This window comes from Lasioglossum baleicum, chromosome 6 (genome assembly GCF_051020765.1).
Source record: "Lasioglossum baleicum chromosome 6, iyLasBale1, whole genome shotgun sequence".
Classification (NCBI taxonomy): domain Eukaryota; kingdom Metazoa; phylum Arthropoda; class Insecta; order Hymenoptera; family Halictidae; genus Lasioglossum; species Lasioglossum baleicum.
In genome coordinates, this window is record NC_134934.1 from 18,510,030 (window position 1) to 18,531,664 (window position 21,635).

At 38.0% G+C, this 21,635-nt stretch overlaps 1 protein-coding gene across 1 annotated transcript in view; it reads right to left on the reverse strand.

Moving 5' to 3' along the window:
- Positions 1 to 21,635, reverse strand: part of LOC143209331 (UBA-like domain-containing protein 2) — a 29,546-nt gene that overhangs the window by 1,244 nt on the left and 6,667 nt on the right. The window contains exons 2-3 of the mRNA XM_076424813.1: positions 14,705 to 14,779; positions 2,121 to 2,214 (exon numbers count right to left, since the gene is read on the reverse strand). Of these exons, the coding sequence (XP_076280928.1) occupies positions 2,121 to 2,214; positions 14,705 to 14,779 (169 nt within the window). The remainder of the gene's footprint in view (positions 1 to 2,120; positions 2,215 to 14,704; positions 14,780 to 21,635) is intronic.

Below are 21,635 nucleotides of genomic sequence, written 5' to 3' on the forward strand. Positions count from 1 at the left end.
TTGAGTTGTACAAATTTATTTCAGTGAAAAATATTTACTTTCACGTATTTTAATCTCATTGGGAAAAAATACCGCAGTTAATTGTACACCCGCAGTAATAGCTACATTTATCCTAGCGACTTTTGTTTTGCCCGAATGTTGAACACGATATTACTATTCAGTGTCAAATAGAAGTCATAATATATTCGAATGACGTAATTAATATTTCCCGCGGAGTGTTCAATTTTACATTTGAATTCTCGTGTTCAACGAATACATCGTCGTGTTTCGCTGAATCTCGATTTAATTTCACTGCAGTGTTTTCCTCTTCAACACAGAATTAGAATCGTACTTCTTTTGCGCATGCTAATCGATTCGAATGGTGACTGCTGGCTCTTTGAGCGATTCACTGTGAATCGGAGTACACATTGCCGACCAATACATCATTATTAGACAGCGGACCTTTGTGCAAAATAAAAATTTATTTTCTTTCTTATTATGTTTAATAGGTCGAAAATAATATAACAGTGTTTTTAAATTCTTCATAAATGCATAAAATTCACTTCACTTTATCTAAATTTCAGTAAACGAAATTATAGCGGTAAGAATTGACAACGGTGAAAACCTTGCGAGCAACTCTTGACCAACCCATTGGTCATGTTCAAAACACGTATACTTTGTCCGTGAAACTAATGTAATAAAACATGAACGTTAAGTTCAAGGATGAGTTCGACAGGTCGTCGAATCAATGGAAAAGGTTCCCACAAACTGTGAACAATATTTGTTCAAAAGTTCCAAGCGAGTGTTGTGTCGCAGTAAAAGTCTGAATAAGTTTCTGTAGGGTAGCATCCGTGAAAACAAATTCATAAATGCAACCACCTATACAGCGAACCCAGTTGGAGATCGAAAACAAGGTCAAACCGGACGTGTTTACATAAAGGATCCCGTGTGTCTTGGCTAGTACAGCAACATTCATCTCCGAATATTGATCCCGTATATATGTATATTATATTGAACCTTGTAAATAACGTTCCACGCTTGAATAAAATTCTTTCAGCAATTATATTCACGATTTGGATAGAATATTTTTAGCTTGGTTTTATACTTGAAGTTTTTAGCTTGAAATTTTACTTACAATTAGAATTGCATCAATAAACGCGACTACGGAAGAGTGCTATATAATTACGCTCATCAAGTTTAGCAATCCCAGTTACAATCGTTCGGATTCACACGGACGCATCGTTCGCTTATTGTTACAAAACATCAATGGCAGACAAGATACATATTGTATAACGTAGTCGTAATATTGTTCTAGAGCTAAAGTACTCGTATTTCTTGTGCTAGAACAACATAATTGAAGGGTTCCAAGAATGAAGGTGTTATACGTAATTATTTTATGAAAATTGCCGCGTGGTAGGGTAAATGTAGCTATATTAATGCGGGTGTACAATTAACTGCGGTAGTTTTTTCCAATGAGATTAAAATATGTGGAAGGTAATATTTTTCCTAAAATAAATTTGTACAATTCAATGAGAATGTATGTATTCTCGTTGGCGAGGCAAACAAATTTGACAATCATTCTCGTATTTTTATAATCCCAGGATTTGAAAAAACATTCTTCATAAAAGGTGTAAAAATAATACAATTTTTCTTCTATCTGAATCGTCAAAGGACCGTTTTTCACATGAGTGTACATTCTTTATATGTACTGCTTTAAATTGCATAGGGGACAGTTCTATTATTATCTCTATACGTACAAAATGTTATCGATTTTATTTCTTAATATTTTCTTATGTTGTATTAGGCTTCGAGGGCCACCATTTTTTTTTGCATCCAGAACACACCACATTCTTCCATAAAATACTTACACATTATTTCACGATAAATTGCGAGTAATATTAAAATAAAGTATTATCGGAGCATGAAAATGTCGCAAATGTGTATGGAGATAAATGTGTCAGAAATATTGTGCAAATCTGTTTCACACGTATCACGAGACGTTACTGTACTCCTCTGATCTACGGGTTTCGGAGACTCGGTGACCGACAGACGCTGCAGAAAGAACAAAACAGAACAGAACAGCGTACAGAGGCGACACGCCGGAACAAAGGGTTCCTCGCAGTAATCAGAGTAAGACTTACCCGAGGGAGTTTTTTCTCCGGCGGACATTTTGGAGAACGCGAGTAGCGCGTCGGGGAAATTGGGCGGCGTGGCTGGTGTGTTGCACGGCGTTATCTGCGAAAGAAATATACTTTTATGACTTTCGGGTGGGCTGCGATAATACCTAACTCCCGATGCATTATCTCCTTTATAACTTTGTTTGTTTACGTTCCGGCGGGATCGCGTGTGTACACATTATTTAGGCCGAGACCAAGGCGCATGACTGGCCGTGCTTCGCGGGCATAGATTCTTTATTCGAGGATCGATACCCACGGCGAACCTCGTCCGTGCGTTCCTTTCCACAACCTCAGCATGCTAATCGTAAGATTCCACACACCGATTAGCGCTGTTCACTGATTCACTGGGTTTCGATTCATGAATTATGTAATGTTAATCCAGCGTAATGAATGATTCGAAAAAAATATGCTACCGACTTCCTCCACGAGGAAATGCGAAATGGTGATCGCTACGCCTGTTGCACTATGCAACAACGATCTTTTCAACCGGAAATTATACCGGTATATGTAGTTAGTATCATTTGTTAACACGCTCGCTACTCAGCATTCGTTTCGCTGTTAAACTGTTTCATTAAATTCAACTTACAGCGAGTCCATTAATATTCGGACAATCTCAAAAAAAGATATCCTTTTTAATATTGGACTATACGATTTGAACTTTTTTGAGAAGTTAAGAGTAATTCGTTGACTTGCGAGATGTGAATAGAAATTTTTTCAAAAATTGCTGTTTGTCGGAATTGTAGAGAAAATACTAGAAGTTGCATTTTATACAACTTTTTTCTTGTGGGCCTATATTGACAATTTTAAGAATACGGTTTGTAGAGCTGTGTCAATTGTATGGATTGTGAAAGTTTCATGGAAAAACGACAGACATTGGAAGATGTAAGAATACTTGGATTTATTGCAGTTAGAAGCCGAAAATCGTGAAACACTGCATTTTTTACCATTTTTAAACGTTTGTAGCTGATTGCAACGTCGATCGATTTTCATATAAGCCCACATAGAAAAGTTGCAAAATACAACTTTTAGTATTTTCTCTGCAATTCCGACAACATGCAATTTTTTCAAAAATTTGTTTCGCGTTGTGTAGCAATCCAATTGTGCTAACTTTTCAAAAAAGTTCAAATCGTATGGTCCAGTATTAAAAAAGTTATCGCTTTTTTAAGAGTGTCCGAATAATTTAGTGGGAGTCGCTGCATATATCCTCTTCGTAAAATATTCGAACATTCTTTGTAAGGTTTTTTTTCAGTACACAGAGATCCTCCCGGTGTGTAACGAAAGCAGACTTTTTCCGAATCACGATAAAGCATGAATGAAGCGACATATCGTATACACAGGGTGTCCCAAAGCAACAGTAATAGAGACGTACGCGTAAATTTTGTACGAGCAGTATTCTCCAAGTCACATTCAAAAAAGAACTTGCATGGTTTTTACTCTGTCTTATTTATAATGAAAAATCTCTGCACAGCCAATCCTGTTGTTTTTATATACGAAAGAAATCCATCGGTTCCAGAACAGTTGATAAGTCTTGTCGATTGAAAAGTATAAAATAGCTCGAAGAACTTCGACCACGATAGCTGCACTTTTAATATTTCAGCAGCCAAAAAATATGAACTCTGTGAGCGTGATAATTTGTATTTTACCACTTGGACTGCCTTCCCGGAGGGACAGAATTTATTTGCAGAACCTGCAAATGAATTATTATGATAATACATCGAGCAAACACCGTATATTTAGAACGTGCGAGGATGCCAGGAGGTTAGAAGAGTAATCGCCATATGATAAATCTTGGCTTTGCAATTTGTGTATCGCGAGGCGAATTGCCTCGGTTTCATGGGGGATTTTATGGATCCTCGTTCGGCAGTCAACGGTGTTGAATAAAAAATGGCCGGTTCTGATTTTCGGTTCCACCAAGTACACGAAAGGCAGAGAACCACTGTAGGTAGACAGTCGCTAGGTGCGTTACTATTCTCGGTCGGCGGCATTCCGATAAGCCGTGTGCCAAATCTTGGCTCAATCACTGGACGAACGACAACGTTTCGATCCGTCGGCGAAATTCTCTGTTTATCGATCTCCATTTTTCCCAGTTCCCCATTCTCTCATCTCCATCCGGCTCTCTTTTTCAATAGTAACGCTAGCAAATTCTCAATCGTTTCAATCTATCCCCGCCGCTCGAGGCTCTCTTCACACGGTGGAAAATGTGCAAACACATTCACTGCCACGTGTCGGTCGTACATAAGGCGGTAGACTCGTTTCCAGCATTGCAAGGGTGCGGAATTCGTCTTCTCATTTCTTATTAATGCAAACACCGGGTTTTTCAGTAGTCAAAAACGCTAGATAAAAGATCGGTCTAGGGCGCTATCTCCCTCAAAGGTCCTATTTTTTCGTTTACGAGGCGTAATTTGCATTATTTGGCAGCATGTAGCTGTCGCAGCTTTATGCTTTCGAATAATGCAAATTACGCCTCGAAAAGAAAAAATAGGACCTTTGAGGGAGATAGCGCTCTAGATCGATCTTTTATCTAGCGTTTTTGACTACTGAAAACTCCGTGTTTGTATTATTGACAAAAGAGAAGGGGAATCCCTTGAAATCCTGGAAAAAGGAGTCTACCCCCATAAGTGCCTGTACTATTTAACCAGTTTGTATAAAATAATATTTATTCTGTTACATTTCAGTAAATTGAGTTTCGGTTCAAATTTGTCGGATGCACAAGGATTCGAGATGTAATCAGTCTAATAAACCTTATCTTGACTGCTTAAAAACTGCAGAAACAATTATTCATGAGAAAACGAGCCGTGTGAAAGGGGATCCAGGTTTACAATTTTACTACTTGTATGTACCTGTTATTCGAACGAAGACAGCTGAAGTCGTAATAGCTGTCCACCCCACTCCTATCACTTTACACTTGCGAAACAGGAGTGGATCGGACAGCTATTACGACTTCAGCTATCTTCGTTCCGATAACAGTAGTAGTAAGTAGCAAATCTGACAATCTATGTATCTGCCTCCTGTTTCTTGCAATCGATGCATCTTGCAGACAATTTGTATTCTCCATACACAGTCTGTTTTCACTAGGATCCTAGTAGTTTTCTAAAAATAAAAAACTGACAGCCCGAGCCGAAAACTACATTTTCCACATCACGTTTGAAATCGTACCGCGCCGCTGTTCAAACAAAAGAGATCTCGGCAAATATATTTATAACTTGCGAAAAAGAAATTGGTTTCACCCTTAGCGCTCGAATGGTGACTCACAAAATATTGTATACATTATTAAATAGTATATCGGTATTTAATCAATCACTAAACATTTAGGTATTGTACTAATTTCATATCTATAAAATTTTTTAAAAAACCATAGGAAATGGAAATATTCTAGGTCGGAAGAAATGTTTAAATTTCGCGTTGAAATAGGTCAGAGTGCAAAGTGTTAAATTGAAATTTGCCGTGCGGGTGGTCAAGAAGTAGAAAGTTTTTACGAAGCCGAAGCGCCGCAAAAATATCTGGGATGTGTACTAATTTGGCAGAGGTGAGAACGGCTGTGCGCCCTTACGTAAAGATTATTGCTTCGGAAATGTTCGGTTTTCGCTCGACCTGTGATAAATACAACCTAATACTAGCCGTTCCGCCGTAGTTGGTACAACAAACAAGAAGTTGCACGCGGTAAGCGAAAAACGAAGTCTCGGCGTACCGGCTGGCGAAGTTTACAAGTGAGAGAACTCGGGCACGCCTGGAACAACGTGGCCGTGCCACGTAGCTTCTCGCGAGAGTTCAATTAATTAAGCCAAACACTAGGGGCTCGTTGTTGCGCAGATGTTTGGGAAGAACAGACTGTGAAAAATTAATACGATTCTTCTCCCTCTTCTCCTCTTGTCCTCCTTCTTTCCCTTTCCTCATAGCATAGAATACGTGTCATACACATATATTTTCATGTTCTTTTTTATTCCAAATAAAACATATCAGAAGAGAAGAAATATACAGTAATTTTCAAACGATCGTTATGTTTCTGAATTATTGTCAATTCAGAAAAATTCGCGCAAAAGCGGCCTCGAGAACTGCGATATGTACCCCTTTGAATCAACCATTGTCACACGGTTGCCTGGAACATTGATCCGATTCGAGCTAAAGGAGCTTTTGGCTTCGACATTTTCTTAAAATACAACGCGTCATCAATGTTTCCTGGCAATATTAAATCAATCCGAGCAAATTCAATGAAATCAGAAGAGGTCATGCTCCGAAATTACATATTACGGTGCTCCGAATATTTCCCAAACTCGTGACCGCGATATTTTGAAAAATGTAAGGTCTACTTCATTTAGGCCTAACGTGCTTGATTTGGAACCTGTAGCGACTTGGAAGAATATCTTAATCTTCCGATATTCTTAGTTGAATTGTTCCGTATGATTTCTATTTTTGATATACCGGCTGGTTCACGCAACTTGCACACACCTATATAACTTCCAAATTATGCGTTGCACGAAAAAGTTTTGTATACAGAAATTGCATGGTCTGAAGGGGTACATTATGTACAGTATTTATTTCTTTACAGGTGGAAGCGTTTCGGAGGTTTGAAGGTCGACTTTGTTTTTTTAAATGAAATATGTACTATATTTTTTATACCAGAATATGGAAGAATGTCGAATTCTGAGTAAAAAAGTATTGACCTTCATTAGCGCTAAACCTAATAAATTAACGAGTAAAATGTTCAGGAAATAAAGTGACATTACTTGTTAATTATTAGGTTTAGGGCTAATGAAGGTCAATACTTTCTTACTCAGAATTCGACGTTCTTCCATATTTTGGTATAAAAAATATACTATTCCATTGAAAAAAACAAAGTCGACCTGTAAAAAAATAAATACACTACATAATGTACCCCTTCAGACTATGTAACTTCTGTATACCAAACTTTTTCGTGCAACGCATAATTTGGAAGTTATATAGGTATGCAAGTTGCGTGAATCACCCTGTATATGAAAATAGTACGTTAAAATAGTAAGCTATAGACGAAAACTTGGTAAGAAGGTTTGATAACAAAAGCTCGTAAATTGGAGCGCGTTTAGTAACACGGTAACAGCATTTCAATCGACGAAATTATCGCGGCGACGACGCGTGGCTTGTTTAATTGACAATTAAGGCTCGCGAAACGCGTGTTACGAGCCGTTGCACGGCTATAGATCCGATCTATAATGAGCAAATGCTACCATCCGACGTGCAACAATGATCAGAAGCATATTAACGCCTTGGCAGTCGAACTTCGTATGGACTATTATTTTTTTTTCAATTTTCTGAACCGTTTACCAAGTGGGTCGGTTAGCAAATAATTATTAAGAATCTGACCTTCAATTTTGTAAAATTAGATATCGCAGAAATACTCCACCGTTTTATGAATTTGATATTTTTATACAATATTGGAAAGTTCAATGAACCGACGGCGAATGCAGATTCCATATGTTATAAGACGCGGAACACACGTCCGTGATAATCAAATATTTTACAACTTCCCGACTGCCGCCAATCTTCCCGATTGGTAAATATCAGCAATCAATTATGTAATACGATTTTTATTCCGACCGAAACTGTTATCAAAATTTTTATTCATAAGCAGGTCAGATGTTTCGAATAAATTGGGTGATTTAGAAAAATTGTAAATGAATTTCAAAAAAGCTCCTAAGAGTATTAAATTAAAAAACAGTTTTGTTTTATCCTGGAGAGAATATTACGTTTATTGCTCGAGATATAAATAGAAGAATTGCTACGATCTTGTTTTCGCTGATATCAGAAGTATTATTTATGGAAAAAGCTGAATTAAACGAGCTTTGTTCGTATCGAGAACGGAGGATCGAGTAGCAATTAGCATCTGATCAATGGAATGACGTCAATCGACGAAATCACGGCAAGGCAGATGCACTGTGTCGACATTTCCTGCCTCCTCTTATCACAGATCTTGCGTAATACGGCCGATGTAGCTCGAAATCTTTCGAGAAGTGGTTTTTATTTGTACTTTTTACGGGACCGATAACGAAAGCGTGGATCATCATGAAGCTGCGCTCGAACGATTCATACATAGAGCGATCCGGCGAGAATATTACGTTACATGGTTCCGTAGTGAGTCATTTGAAATTGCACGTAGTAGTATCTGCTGTGCCGTAATGCTTATCGTATTTGTAAATGTTATGCGTAATACCGTGCAATACCAAAAGCAAATGGCTCTCTATTGTGTTTCCCGTGATGCTCGAGTAAATTCCATCGTCCCGGGACCGTCGATTTCAAAAATTAAGCATTCCTATAAATTTATTTACTCGGCTAATTCACTCGGTTCATTTACAAATCGAAATCATGAATTTGCACTATAGGCACGGGAAATTAAAATGCAATTTAGGTAAAAATTTCATGTGTGTGACTAGAAACGTATTTAAAATTATTTATTTACTTTAATGTGCAAGCTAGTTATTAAGTACATTATTAAGTTATATTATTTTCAACCTATTAAACATATTAAGAGACAAAAGAAATTTCTATTTCACTCCAGGTTGTTGCAATTCGGGTAGAAAATTTTTATTTTGCATAAAGATCCGCTGTCTACTAGTTGTGATCACTAAACTGCAAAACATCATGTGAACAAAAATGTTTATATTAGGTCCTAATAGAAACAAAAATAATACAGATTAGAGAAGATTTTATTACGAACACTTGATATTTTCTTTCATTGTTAGACGAAAATTTACAGTCGCACTGGAAATCGTGTAGAATTTCTGTTCACAATGAATTCGGCATTACGTAGATATCGAATTCGATACGACACGGGCACCACTTCGAATTGCAAATACATACAGCGTTTATTTTAAGATTCAGAAGTTTTCGACGTAATTTTTCCAATTAAATATTTATGCAATTTGCGAGTGACCTTTCTATCTTATTTACTGCTGTGGAACATGCAAATTTTTAAAAATAACGAGACGTGCATATCAACAAAACTAATAGCGTTTATCATATGAATTTTTATACAACTCGTCTAATTGGTGAAGCGAATTTTTTCCTCATTGTGATTTATGTGAAATAGTTCTAGAAAAATATTGAGATAATATATATACAAAAATATTTGAAGAAATTGATACGAATTGATCTCTCTCTCTCTCTCTCTCTCTCTCTCTCTCTCTCTCTCTCTCTCTGCCAGTACCAGATCAGTCACGTGACATTGTGACATACGCACGACAGAGACAGCGTCCCCGTAGAAGGGGGAAGTGTAGTAGGGAGAGAAATCCGAATCTGACGACTCTGACCGTGGCTTCTAATTGTCTTTAAAAGTAAACGCTCACTGTTATCGAGTTGTTTTCGTTCAGACTTGCAGAGTGTTTTCGCAGAAATTCATGGACCACAACGACGCGAACGTGTTTAATCGAGACTACTGTTTACAATGTAATTATACGGTTAGTGTTAATCCGGGTGTACTACAGCGGAAATTAACAGGCACGAGAAAGCGCAAATACTGGTAACTGTGTTTAGACACGGCGATATTAATGCCACATTGATCGTTTATCATTCGGTTCATGGGTTATGCAACGTTTCAGGTTGATATGCACGTTTTATCCATATCAACAACCTTCGTGCATTGAAATCGTTTAGCGGCATTCGAGTCGGACGAAGAAAAAGAATCTCAACTTTCTATTGGGCTGGACGCGAGCATGATACACTTACTGGCAAAAGTTAACGTGCGAGACAATTAATCAAGGACACCCTACGAAAGTGTCTCTCAATTATAAGAAACTTATGTTTTGAAAAATGAAGGCGAATTAATGTACAGCAAGGAGCATAACTGGTAATTATTTACTTTCAGGGCTTCCTCACCGATTTTGATGAAATTTAAATATGTTGTCAAACTCATCATTCTGAACAACTTTTTCCTATACATGTTAGCGCCGCTCGATTTTAGTTTTCGTGTATTTGCGAGAAACTGTCGCTAATACTGTATTGAATTTTCCGTATTTCTGCACGCTCTGCGGCAACGTAAGCCTCTCTCGGCCCACCATTTGTGTACATTTTGCTTGTAAACATGCTGCGGAGACGAGAGAAAACACAGGGTCTCACTCTGACCATACATGGGTTAGAAGAATTAGTTTAGTGAATGATGTGTAAAAAATATGTTGAGAAAATGCATTTGGACGGAATTGTGAAAAACAATAGTAAAAACTGATTTTTACAACTTTTTTAGCTGGACCAAATTTTTTCAAAACTTATTTATTAGAAGTCATTTACTAAACTAATTCTTCTAGCCTTACAGAGAAATTGAAGTCGTTTGGCCCATTCATATAAGAGTTATTCTGATTTAAAGTGTGTGGAATCAGTTATGCTCCTTACTGTATATGTATACGAAGTTCGTTAACACTGAACCTACCGCCACCGGTCAAATGACCGGTTTTAGATGTTTTATTTTACGATTATTGAAATTCTAAAGGTGTTTTCGAGGGAACTGATTTAATACATTTTTCTTATTCTAATATGTATTATTATACAAATCGCACCCGATATAAATAAATTTAATCTTGTTAGTTTTATAATACAATACACATCAGTTACTTTTGATAGTCGGTAGGTTTAGTGTTAATGAGTACCTAACAAATTAAGAAGTGGAAAGACAGAATGAGAATTTCTATTAAACACGAGATCCGTTGTGTTTTGTTTCGTTTCTCGACTTTGTGTGTGTGTGGTTGGGGGGGGGGGGGGTAAGCACGTATTAAAATCCAGGTCAATGTTTGCAGCGATGCACGATCGCGTGATCTCAACGTGCGCCCGTCGAGTGATATCGAAGATCAATCGTGTAAATAAACAAAGATCCAATAATGAAATCACCGGCCGGCAGATACGCTGGGAGATACGACGAACGTATAAACAACGGAAATAAAAATTCGTATCTTTCCGCAATTGAATGGATAAAAGTGTTATCCAATATTTATCGGGAGTTTCGAAATATTATTTTAATTAACACCACTCTATACCCACAGAGACGCGCGCGGGCGATATCTAAAAACAGATCGAGCCAACAGAAACAACAAAGCTATCGGACGTTGTTTTTGAATAATCAATGCTGTTTTCATTGACGAGCAAACCGGAATTCATTTAGTGGTCGTTTGTAGACGATATAAATGGCATTCCGGTCCCGGAGCTTTCGCATACATGCGTCGAGGCATTACTGTACTTCCAGGACACGTTCGCTTCGCCTAACAAAATGCTCGGTCATTTGTTAGATGCGGGGGGTTTTGTTCAACATGTACGATGATTTCATTGAATTGCAGGAGATGGTAGCGATGTTCTAACCGTAAGGTCAATTTATTGTTCTTCGTCGGCTGACTGTAACTCGGTGATTCAGGAACGGTGCCAGTCACATTCCGGCAGCAACACTCTATCGTGGGTGCATTCAATAAAATGTCGTAGAGCGCACATAGTTGAGAATACGTGTACAATCTATTTGCAGGCTTTATTTCGATCGATGATGCGAACCTCGCGTTTTCGCGTGAAATGTCATTCAGCTTCGGCATGTTTCTAGCCGAGTACCACAGGCTACTACTGCTATGCACTTGTTTCCTGAAACGAAGTTCGCCTAACAGCGCTCTGCAGATCAGTTTTGTCGACCTGCACGAGGCTGTGGAGAAGCAATATGCTTTATAATTGGTGCGAAATGAGCTCGTTTTTGGGGGAACTGCTGTTTCCGAGAGCTTTCGGTTAACTTTTTTTCGTTCACCAAAAATATTTGAATTTTTATATACAGTCGATGTACGCAGTACACAGAGAAAAAATTTAAAAATCGTAACCGTTACGTTTTTTTCCTTCGCAATTGCGACGAATAACAATTTAAAAGAAAAATTATTCACGTATTAGCTAGTAAACTAATCCTTCTAACGTCTCAAAAAAACCCAAGCTGTTGGATCGAATTTTGAGAAAGCTATTCGTTTTTAAAAGGTGTACGAATACTACGTACACCCACTGTAGACTTCGCTCGGACTGGTAGTACAAAAGAACCAAGTCGAACATGTATAATATAGATTTTTGGTACGATTACTTCGGTTACTAATTGATAAGAAACACGTGACGTGTCTGCTCGTGAGTAGAACTGCTCGGTATTTTAAAGAGTAACAAGGTATGAATGTCGCGTAATTAATTTACCACGGTCGAAAAGGAGGTAGGAACTAGTTAACAGCAGAAACTACGGTGATGCGCATCAGAATCATGATCATCGCCACCTTGACCTTAATTTGGACGGTTCGTACAGCATTCCCGTTTCTTGGTATGTAGCCTGTTTCTAAAATAAATTATTATTTCTAGCTTTTCTCGTTCCACATACGTTACGCTGTTTATCTGTTTCGTTCATTCATCTGCTGTTGCGTCAGCAGTTACGAAGTACGAATTATATGACACTAACAAATTGAAACTTCGTTTACCTTCATAAAACTGGCAAAGTGTATGTGTTACACTCCTAATAATTTACAATGGTTTTAATGTTTCGGTTCACCCGAACACAGATACAGTAAACGTAAGTGGTCTATTAATAAGCCGCTACAAAACACAAGAAGAAAATGGAGCACAGATGTGTGAAATTCCGAAGGGTAAAGAGAATTACGAAAATCTATAAAGGTCAAACACGCGAATTGATTCACACCCACGCTGCCTCTGATGCTCCGCAGATTGTTTTCCTGCGCTCGTGCCACGGATCCTTTGCATAATAATTTGCATAGTTAACCAAATAGTTCCTCGCTAGTTCAAACAATGTATTAATTATTGCACAAATTATTCACACAGTATTGCAATTCAATAGACCTCTTTCTCTCTCTCTCTCTCTCTCTCTCTCTCTCTCTGTTCTTCAGACAAATGGAAATTCTTTTACTACTACATTGCAGGTGTCCGCACAAATTCATAATCACAATAGATATTCTACTAAAAATTAGCGTTATTAATTTTGTTCATAATTATGAAAGTGATCTGATTCAAAATTTAAAAGAAATGAGCTTATCAATTATTTCACATCGAATTATTTTAAACTAAATTAATTCAATGTAATTTTTACGAAGTTGTCAAAAATGAACCGTTAGATAGTGCTTGTTATTTCAACGTTACATGGAATTCATTTAGTGTTAACATCCTTTTCCTTTAATATATCTTGAATCAAGAAATATACGACTTAGAGGCCATTTTTTCACTTAACAACGAGAAACAATAACAACGTAGGAAACGCACGAAATTCGCAAACCAACCAGAAGTTTCGTTCTAAAAAAAGTATCCTACCGAGGCTCGATACACCCCAGCGACTGATAACAGGTCTCGAATTAAAGCATCAAAGTCAAACATCGCAAACATTAATTAATTCCACTCGAAACAAGAACAAACAGACCGGGAATCGAATGTTTACAAACGCTTCGAACCGTTTCCCCGGATAACGAAAGGTTGTTGTGTAAAACAAGAGCAAAGACGTAAAGCAAAAAATATATGGAGGGAAGAATTTAATTTATCGCACGTGATCTCGCCGAGGGTTCGCGCAACGAACTTAATGAATAAAGTCATTCGCGTGATGCGTCGTGGATCGTTGCACGTGACACAAATAAATAGAATCGCTGGAAAGGGAGAAAGAGACGAGTCGATGTCGACCTTCGAGGCTCGTGTCGCGAAAATACTTTCGCATCGATCCGATCCCGGGGTGAATATAGTAACGATCGAAGTCGGTTCTATTTTTTTTTTTTGGTTCTCGATCGAATCGAACAGGTAAACCCGAAAACGGACACGAGCCATTTAATGAAAAAATAACAATTAATCATCGGATAATAACGCACTATCAAGTAAAGGTTCTAGAAAACACAATAATATCGGAAGATGTTACGTTCGTTTATAATACTACTACAGAAAGGAAATATAAAATTACGCATGTCACAGAAAATATAAATTCTTCGAAACAACTTTGAACAACACCTTAAAGAATGGTATTTTCCAAAAAAAAAAATTATACAGTGAACCTCAGTAAAATTCGGAGATTTTTCTTTTTCAGAAGTTAGAACAATTAATTTACTACATGATCAACAAGTTCTAGTATTTCCTCTGTAATTCCGACCAATCGCAATTTTTCAAAAATTGTTTTCAAGTCTCGTAGTGAACTAGTTGTTGAAACTTCTAAAAAAATATTCAAGTCGTATGATCTGATATTAAAAGAGTTATCGTCCTTTTAAAAGTGTTCGTATATTACTGTGGTAAAAGTTTCCGTGCGATTATTTTCTTACTTCAATGGAGACTACATACTATCAACCTCGAGACACCCTGTACGTTGCTTATCGTTACACATTGTTGGGGCTGCACAGAAGTCGGTGAACGTGTATGTCGGTCAAAGTTGGCATCGATCAATGTCGTCGGCGAACACCGCGCCGGTGTCGGTCAAACTTCCTTTCCGCGAATTCGTGTCGGTAGAAACAATAATATACATATACACAGACGAAAACTGTGTCGGTGATTTGAATAGGGCGCGTGCTACAGGCCGTTCGCAACGTGTTACGGGCAACTTGAATCTCACTTACTTGGCCGAAATGTGCACCCGGTCCTTGCGCGCACGGAGGTATCGCAGCCTCTTGGAAGAAAATACTGAGAGCCGTCTGGAAAAAATCAGGAAAACACATTTTAAAATACAGGTTGGTCCCAGCCAGAGTTGGACAAAAATGTTACGTACGCGACCTGATTTATGTGTTGCTGTTAGTATAGTATTGAGTCGGCATACAAATAAAAGAAATAGAGAACTGTGGAATTGCCTCAAGAGAGTTTTAATATATTTACAAGGCTCTATAGATATAAAATTAACGTATACTAGAGGTGATAAATAAAAATTTCGAATATAGTGGGTTTAAAATCCACTTGAAAAAAACCAGTTTATTCGAAATTTTGATTTCAATAAAATTTTTGCCCAACTCTGGTCCCAGCAATAATTCAATCGTCATTACGCGGTGAGTACGTAACGAGCTCTGTGTCAACAGCCAATGAAGTGTCAGAACTTCCCCAAAATGATTAGCTTCGAATGATTGAAGTGATCATTAGCCAATCGCTCTACCCGTAATTATCACGCGTGCATAATGCTGTCGATCGGCGAAAGGTCCCGCCAATTCATCAACCGACCTATAACGTTAACGATTACGTGAACACCGCTATAGGACAATCGACGACGCACGAAATCGCTCGCGACACTCTATCAATGGTCGACAATAATAACGACACTGTTTGGATTACAAGATTACGTTGCAGCTTGAAACGCGAGCCGACGCGCGACGGTGTATCATTACGCGCGAAATTTCTTGCACGCTTTGAATTCCACGTGTGACTATTACGTGTGACGTGTGACACCACGATCGATTATTATTTTTTTCATTTTATACGGTCTCCGACCACTTTCAAGCACACTTTTGTCACAGTATAACGTGCCCTACAGTGAAACTTGATTATTGACTTCATTTAGTCAACGTTATCCATTGCAAAAATAAAAGTTATTGTTATCAATACGTCTGACAAGTGATGCGACATAAAACTACAAATAAAAAAAATAAAAAAAAACTTTTAATCATAAGAAAAATTATAAAATAAATCAAAATTGTGGATTTCTATTCACTTAATTTTTGAACTCGTAAAATACAAGAAGATATTCACATGAAAAATGTTAGTGATAGGACCGAATCTTTATACAAAGATTTTGATGAAGATTGTCGAATTTACGAATTGCCATAAATATCCGCGGCCCAGTGATAATGCCTGAGCGGCACCGTGTGTACCTGTTGGAAATCGTCGAGGCTCGTTCACTATAAACGGTACATTGCCGAGCATTGCATACATACATATGTATACCGTATTACTTCGCCGATTGCGTGTCAGACCGTAACCGAGCGTTAACGCACGTCGGAGTTTTAGTGTCTTTCTTAACACGCTGTTGGAATATTCAATATTGTGCGGACATGCTGCACGATTCGGTATTTTGTCGATAGAAGTCGTTCCGTAGTTCGACCGCGATGTAAGTATGTACTACTATGTAGCCCCCTGAGGCTTCGTTTAGGGTACATTCACTAAAGCCACGTACACAACGTCGATCTTTTAAGCGGACATTCTAGTCTATCACACAAGTTTCATCTTTCAGAACTTTTTGTGAACGATCAAAGCAAGCTAAGCAAACAATGTTTTTTCTAATGACGTGATCATACCTTTTAACGATATTTATAAATTTTATTTGTACGATTATATTTCACAAAAACCATTCTTATTCTTATTGAGAGAATAAGAATATTTTGTATGCAAATATTTTTTAATGAAACTTTATGCGCTGATTATAAAAATATGAGAATGATTGAAAATTCTGTTTTCCTCACCAACGAGAATACATTCTCATTGAATTGTACAAATTTATTCCGGACAAAATATTTATTTTTATGTATTTTAATCTGGTTGGGGAAAAAATAACCGCAGTGAAACGTACACATACCTGTATTAATAGGTACATTTACCGTACTATGTATCAAGTGATTATAAAGGCATCTCGTAAAAGGTTCGATAACATTTCAGGAAAATTCCCCAAAAATAGTGGTCTAGCTATCGGACTGGTTTTCCACGTTAATGTAGCACGGAGTGTGAACGCCGCTTAAAGCCTCGAGCGACACAATCGGGTTGTCGAGTTCCTCGGGCCAAATTGCAGGACAGAACATTATAAACGGGCGTTTTATCCATGCTTTAGGCGATCGCGCGTGTTAAGTTTACCGACCGCGGATCAACCGACCCAATTGCCTCGCGAAACACGCAATCTCGTGCTTGGTTCTGGCGTGCACACGACAGTCTCGGCTACGCTAACTTTTCGAGTTACTGCCAAGAAAAACGATGACGCATTCTGCCGTTCCCTCTGTTTGTTTTCTCCCGTGTTTTATTGTTGTTCGTTTAGCATACAATCCCCATCTACGCTACGTCCTTCCCCGTAGACGTTTCTGAAAAATGAGTCACTCATAGTCGAAACTAACGAAAAGTGATGCAATAATCCATTGATTTTGTAAAATTCTCTTTTATATGGAAGGTTAAATAAACGTTATAGAATTTATTATTACTAGCGAATCATTTTGCGGAATGTTATGCATTTCAATAAACCTTCCTGAATACACTAAAAGAGTAAATATTGTTATTATAAAGAACTACGTGAAAAACACGGAAGGTGTCGCGGGAACGTACGACTTTTCTGCTATCACTGTGTAAATGGTAACGATAACACGCATGTAACACAAGTGTTATCTATGTTTGTCGAAAAGCTTGGGTTGTCGCACATGATCCCGGGCCGCGTTATGTTAATGTTAACTCTATTCGCGTCAATAAACGCCGGCAAAGATAACAAACAATCGAATTATTTGATTACGCGATAGCGCGATTATGTTGCGTGGAAGCTTTCCGCGAGTAGCTGGTGTGTAAACCTGCCCGATTCTCTTACGTACGAACGATCAGGAAGATATTTATCATCGTGCTGATTACGCTATACATATAATTACCATACATCTATCTATTTAGCGTTCGAAAAATTACCTACGTTACACGTCACACAGTTGCTGACTAATATTAAAGAGAACTTTTTCCGAATCGGTTTTGAATACGTGTTACAAACAGGTTCAGGTAACAGGTGTTCTCGCCACTACTTGAAAGTATATTCACATTTTATTCGTACACAGAACGTTGGTAAGAACGATTACTGTTTACATATCAATTGTATGCGACCTTTTTCACTATGGTAAATAAAGGCTCACATTTATTTCTGTACCAATGCGCGAAATGACCGCGAGGATGTAAACAAAGACTATTTCCTGGCCTTTGATGTTATATTTAATAGGTATCCGTTTATTGATTTTTCTCTGCATAGAAAAGTGACTGAAAGAATTTATGCTCTTCAGACGGTGCTTCCAATACCGAAGCGTTCAATGAATAATGCAAATCATTGAAAAACATTCCGACAAAAGTAAATCAAAATTTCGTATCCCACAATATCCAATTTTTCATTTTAATTTTCCTCCGAGAACAACAGAGACGGTTATTAAAAGATTAAATCATAAATACTGGAGTCATAACTCCGCAGTAATCTTGCAATGACAAATTTTGATCGGTTCGTTTACATTTAATTTTATCTTGCCTGTACGCAAGTATTTTATAAATTAATTTCAGTATTACATTCTACAATTGTTAGACGCTGATATAAAGATATGAAATTGAAAAGATGAAAAAGCGTGGTTCAGTTTCGCCATTCGTGAGGGAAATCAGATTTTGTTTTCGTTTCTTCGGGTTTGACGAGAAAAAGGTAAATTTGCATGAACATCCGCAGTCTAGTTATCACGATTTCGTTTTCCTTATGCAGATATGTATTGCAGTAAAATGTTGCAGGGTCATAAGCCGCCCAGATAAAACCGGTAAGAATTAATTGTGGTGGCGCGCGTGGACATTCATAAAATACTGGAACGGATTTATCTGCGAGAGGTATATGAAATCGCTGCTTCTGTATAAATACGCGTACCAAATGATTGTGCCGATACGGTTGATTGTATACAAAGAGATCTGGCGTAAGCGGAACGCGAAGTGAAAGATTCGGCGTGCCACGTGGATGTGGATATATGTACACGGATACACGTGGTAGCCAAGCCTTCGTGAAACCGTTTGGTGTCTCAATACTTGGCTCAATAAAGGGTGTGCGGGTGCCTGAAACATTTCAGGTCGAACGGCACACCGCATATTTTTATCGAGATCGCATCACGATCTCGAGTTTCTGTACCGTGTGCAGGTCGATCCTAGAAATTGGAACAGGCCATAACTCTCCTTCCCGTGCAGAGATGGAAAAACATGCTCGATCGAATCAACTTTATCTCACGAGGAATCGAATTTTCCTCGGGACGCATCGATCCATCGGACTGTGGCAGAAATAACCGATTTTGTTTTTCTTAACAGCAAGAATTTATTTATTCAGATTTTTAGCAATTTTATCGTACAACTTATATGTCCAACAAAATTTTATTCAATGATTCCCCATAAATACATCTTCACTTTAAAAAATTTGGACCGATTACTTTTTATCTGAACAAATATTTTGTTCATCCAAGGATGTTGTTATACGTCACAAACTGTATACTCTTATCTGGAAATGCTGCTAGTTTCATTAATGAATTAATACGCTCGCTACCAGCGCGTCACACTTTGTTTACGTGAAACATATTTCCTCTTAAAATAGAAAGAAGAAACCAGTTCCTATCGAAGCTGATTCTAGAAATATTGGTTCTTCGTACTCCACCATCCATATTGATCAGAAACCGTCCGTTTGCGAAACCATTATAAACAACATACTAAAAACACAATACGTTCAAATCCAGAGAGCCTGAGATAGATTTAGAACTTTCCGCTCATCCTACGCTAATGTAAATACACTCATTAACGTCCTCGAGCTACATACATATTTTATTTCGGACATTTGCTTTCATTATCCATGGATAAACAACAAGCGCAGGTGGAAAATTATAATTAAACTTGTTTACTAACATTCATGACGATGTATGCGTTTTGTATGCTATTTGTTTTTTAATTGAATTAAACAGCTCCATTTTGCTGCAAGGAACTTGTACGAAGTTCCATTAGTAAACCGAGATGTTTACTTCCGAGAAGTTCGAAGTGAAAAATCGGAGTTCGCGTGTAACAAAATACGACTTGCGTAACGCGTCTGTTCATTAGTCATGATTTCTATTTATTGTGCACAGGTGACGACATATTTTGTGTTTCAGCTTGGTTCTGCCATTTCTCAATTACTCGTAGGCTTATGTATCTCAACCACAATTTCCTACAGTGATTAATAAATATTGCTGTTGCAAGGAATGTTAGAAAAATGCCGATTTCGAACGTCTTGCTCGCAGATCAAAGACAATTCATTAAATTAAATCATAAATCAAAACTGAACTAGTAATGACCGTTAGAACAGCATTGTATGCATTCTCTTTCGCCAAACAACCTCCAAAGTGACTCCGTACAACAGCTTAATAGTTTCATTGAGGCTGTTTGTAAACAAAATTCTTCGGTTTGACCTGTGTTTCAAGAATAAAAGTGAATGGCACGGTGCCCACCCATGTTGCATGCCGTTTTGTCGCCAACATGACTGTACGTTTTGCAAACGTATACACGAAGCTCCAATAAATTCTTGCCGGCCGGGCCATAACTCTGTCGGCAATAGGCGGCAAGAATCACTGAATCACTATGTAAAACGTGACGCGACAACGTGAGAGTTAATAACAACACCACTTACTTTCAGCCAGCGAACCTGAAATTGTTCCAACTTCACGTTCTACGCTATTTTGTAACATTGGCAATTCCAATTTACCTCCACGTTGCAGAGTTGTTGCGATAAACCTGGTTCGTATCACGGATAGAATTCAAACTCGAAATTATTAATAGACAGTATTTCAATTGAATATTGAATAGGCTTTACCGATTTGTGCAATAAACAGTAAAACACATGTTTGAATAATGGAGTTAATCAAGGTTCTACTATAATATGAACTGAACAAGCAAATATAATAGAAACTGTATCGTGTTTGGTCTCGTTTCCATCGGAAAAGTGTCACGAATATGTTGGTAAAAGTTTCATGAAAAAATGACTGAAGACAAAAGAATTTTTTCATTGGCAAGGGGTGCACTCTACGATAGCAGAGACACATTTTTCACAAATATCGTGTAAATCTATTATGTACACATATGTACGTCCGAGGAGACATTATCAAATTGTTGCTCACGAAGGGAGTTTGGAGCTCCAAGTTTCTGACCATGTCGAAAGGAGACCGACCGCGTCGCTGATCGTTTTATCGGGGTCCAGGCCGTCGACCTTCATATCGAATAGAAAGACGAGGGGTTTGTCAACGATGAGAGACACTGACGGCGACAGAAACAGAACAGATGGACTTTGCCAGATGTCACCGCAATGGATCGTCGTAATCTACCGTTTCTCTAGCTGGGGACCCGGTCTTTGAAAAGGATCCCCGATTAAATAGCATGCCTCGACGATCCGGAGCAACGATAACGATAACAATAGTCTTATTTCCCCTGTCTCGGGACCTATCTTAAGGCGACGGCCGCGTAATTACATCTTCTAATGACGCTTCAGATCTATCAAGTCGTTCCATAAGCAATGTCGTACTTTGCCACTAACTAGCCGTATACGTACTCATTGCACGAACGATAACGAAAGATGCAGATCAATTTTGCATTACTCAATGTGCTTTTCGTTTCATGCATTGATCAAAATTTCGGTCACTCGCGTATGAGCGCATTGAGCACCTTAGATTTTCATTTTTCATACAATTCCGACCACTTGAACCGTTCCCTTCTAGAACACAATTTAAGAGTGACTACCCGCTAATTATATAATAATATTTATCGTTCAAACAAATGGTATATCCAATAATTTGATAGAACAATACACAT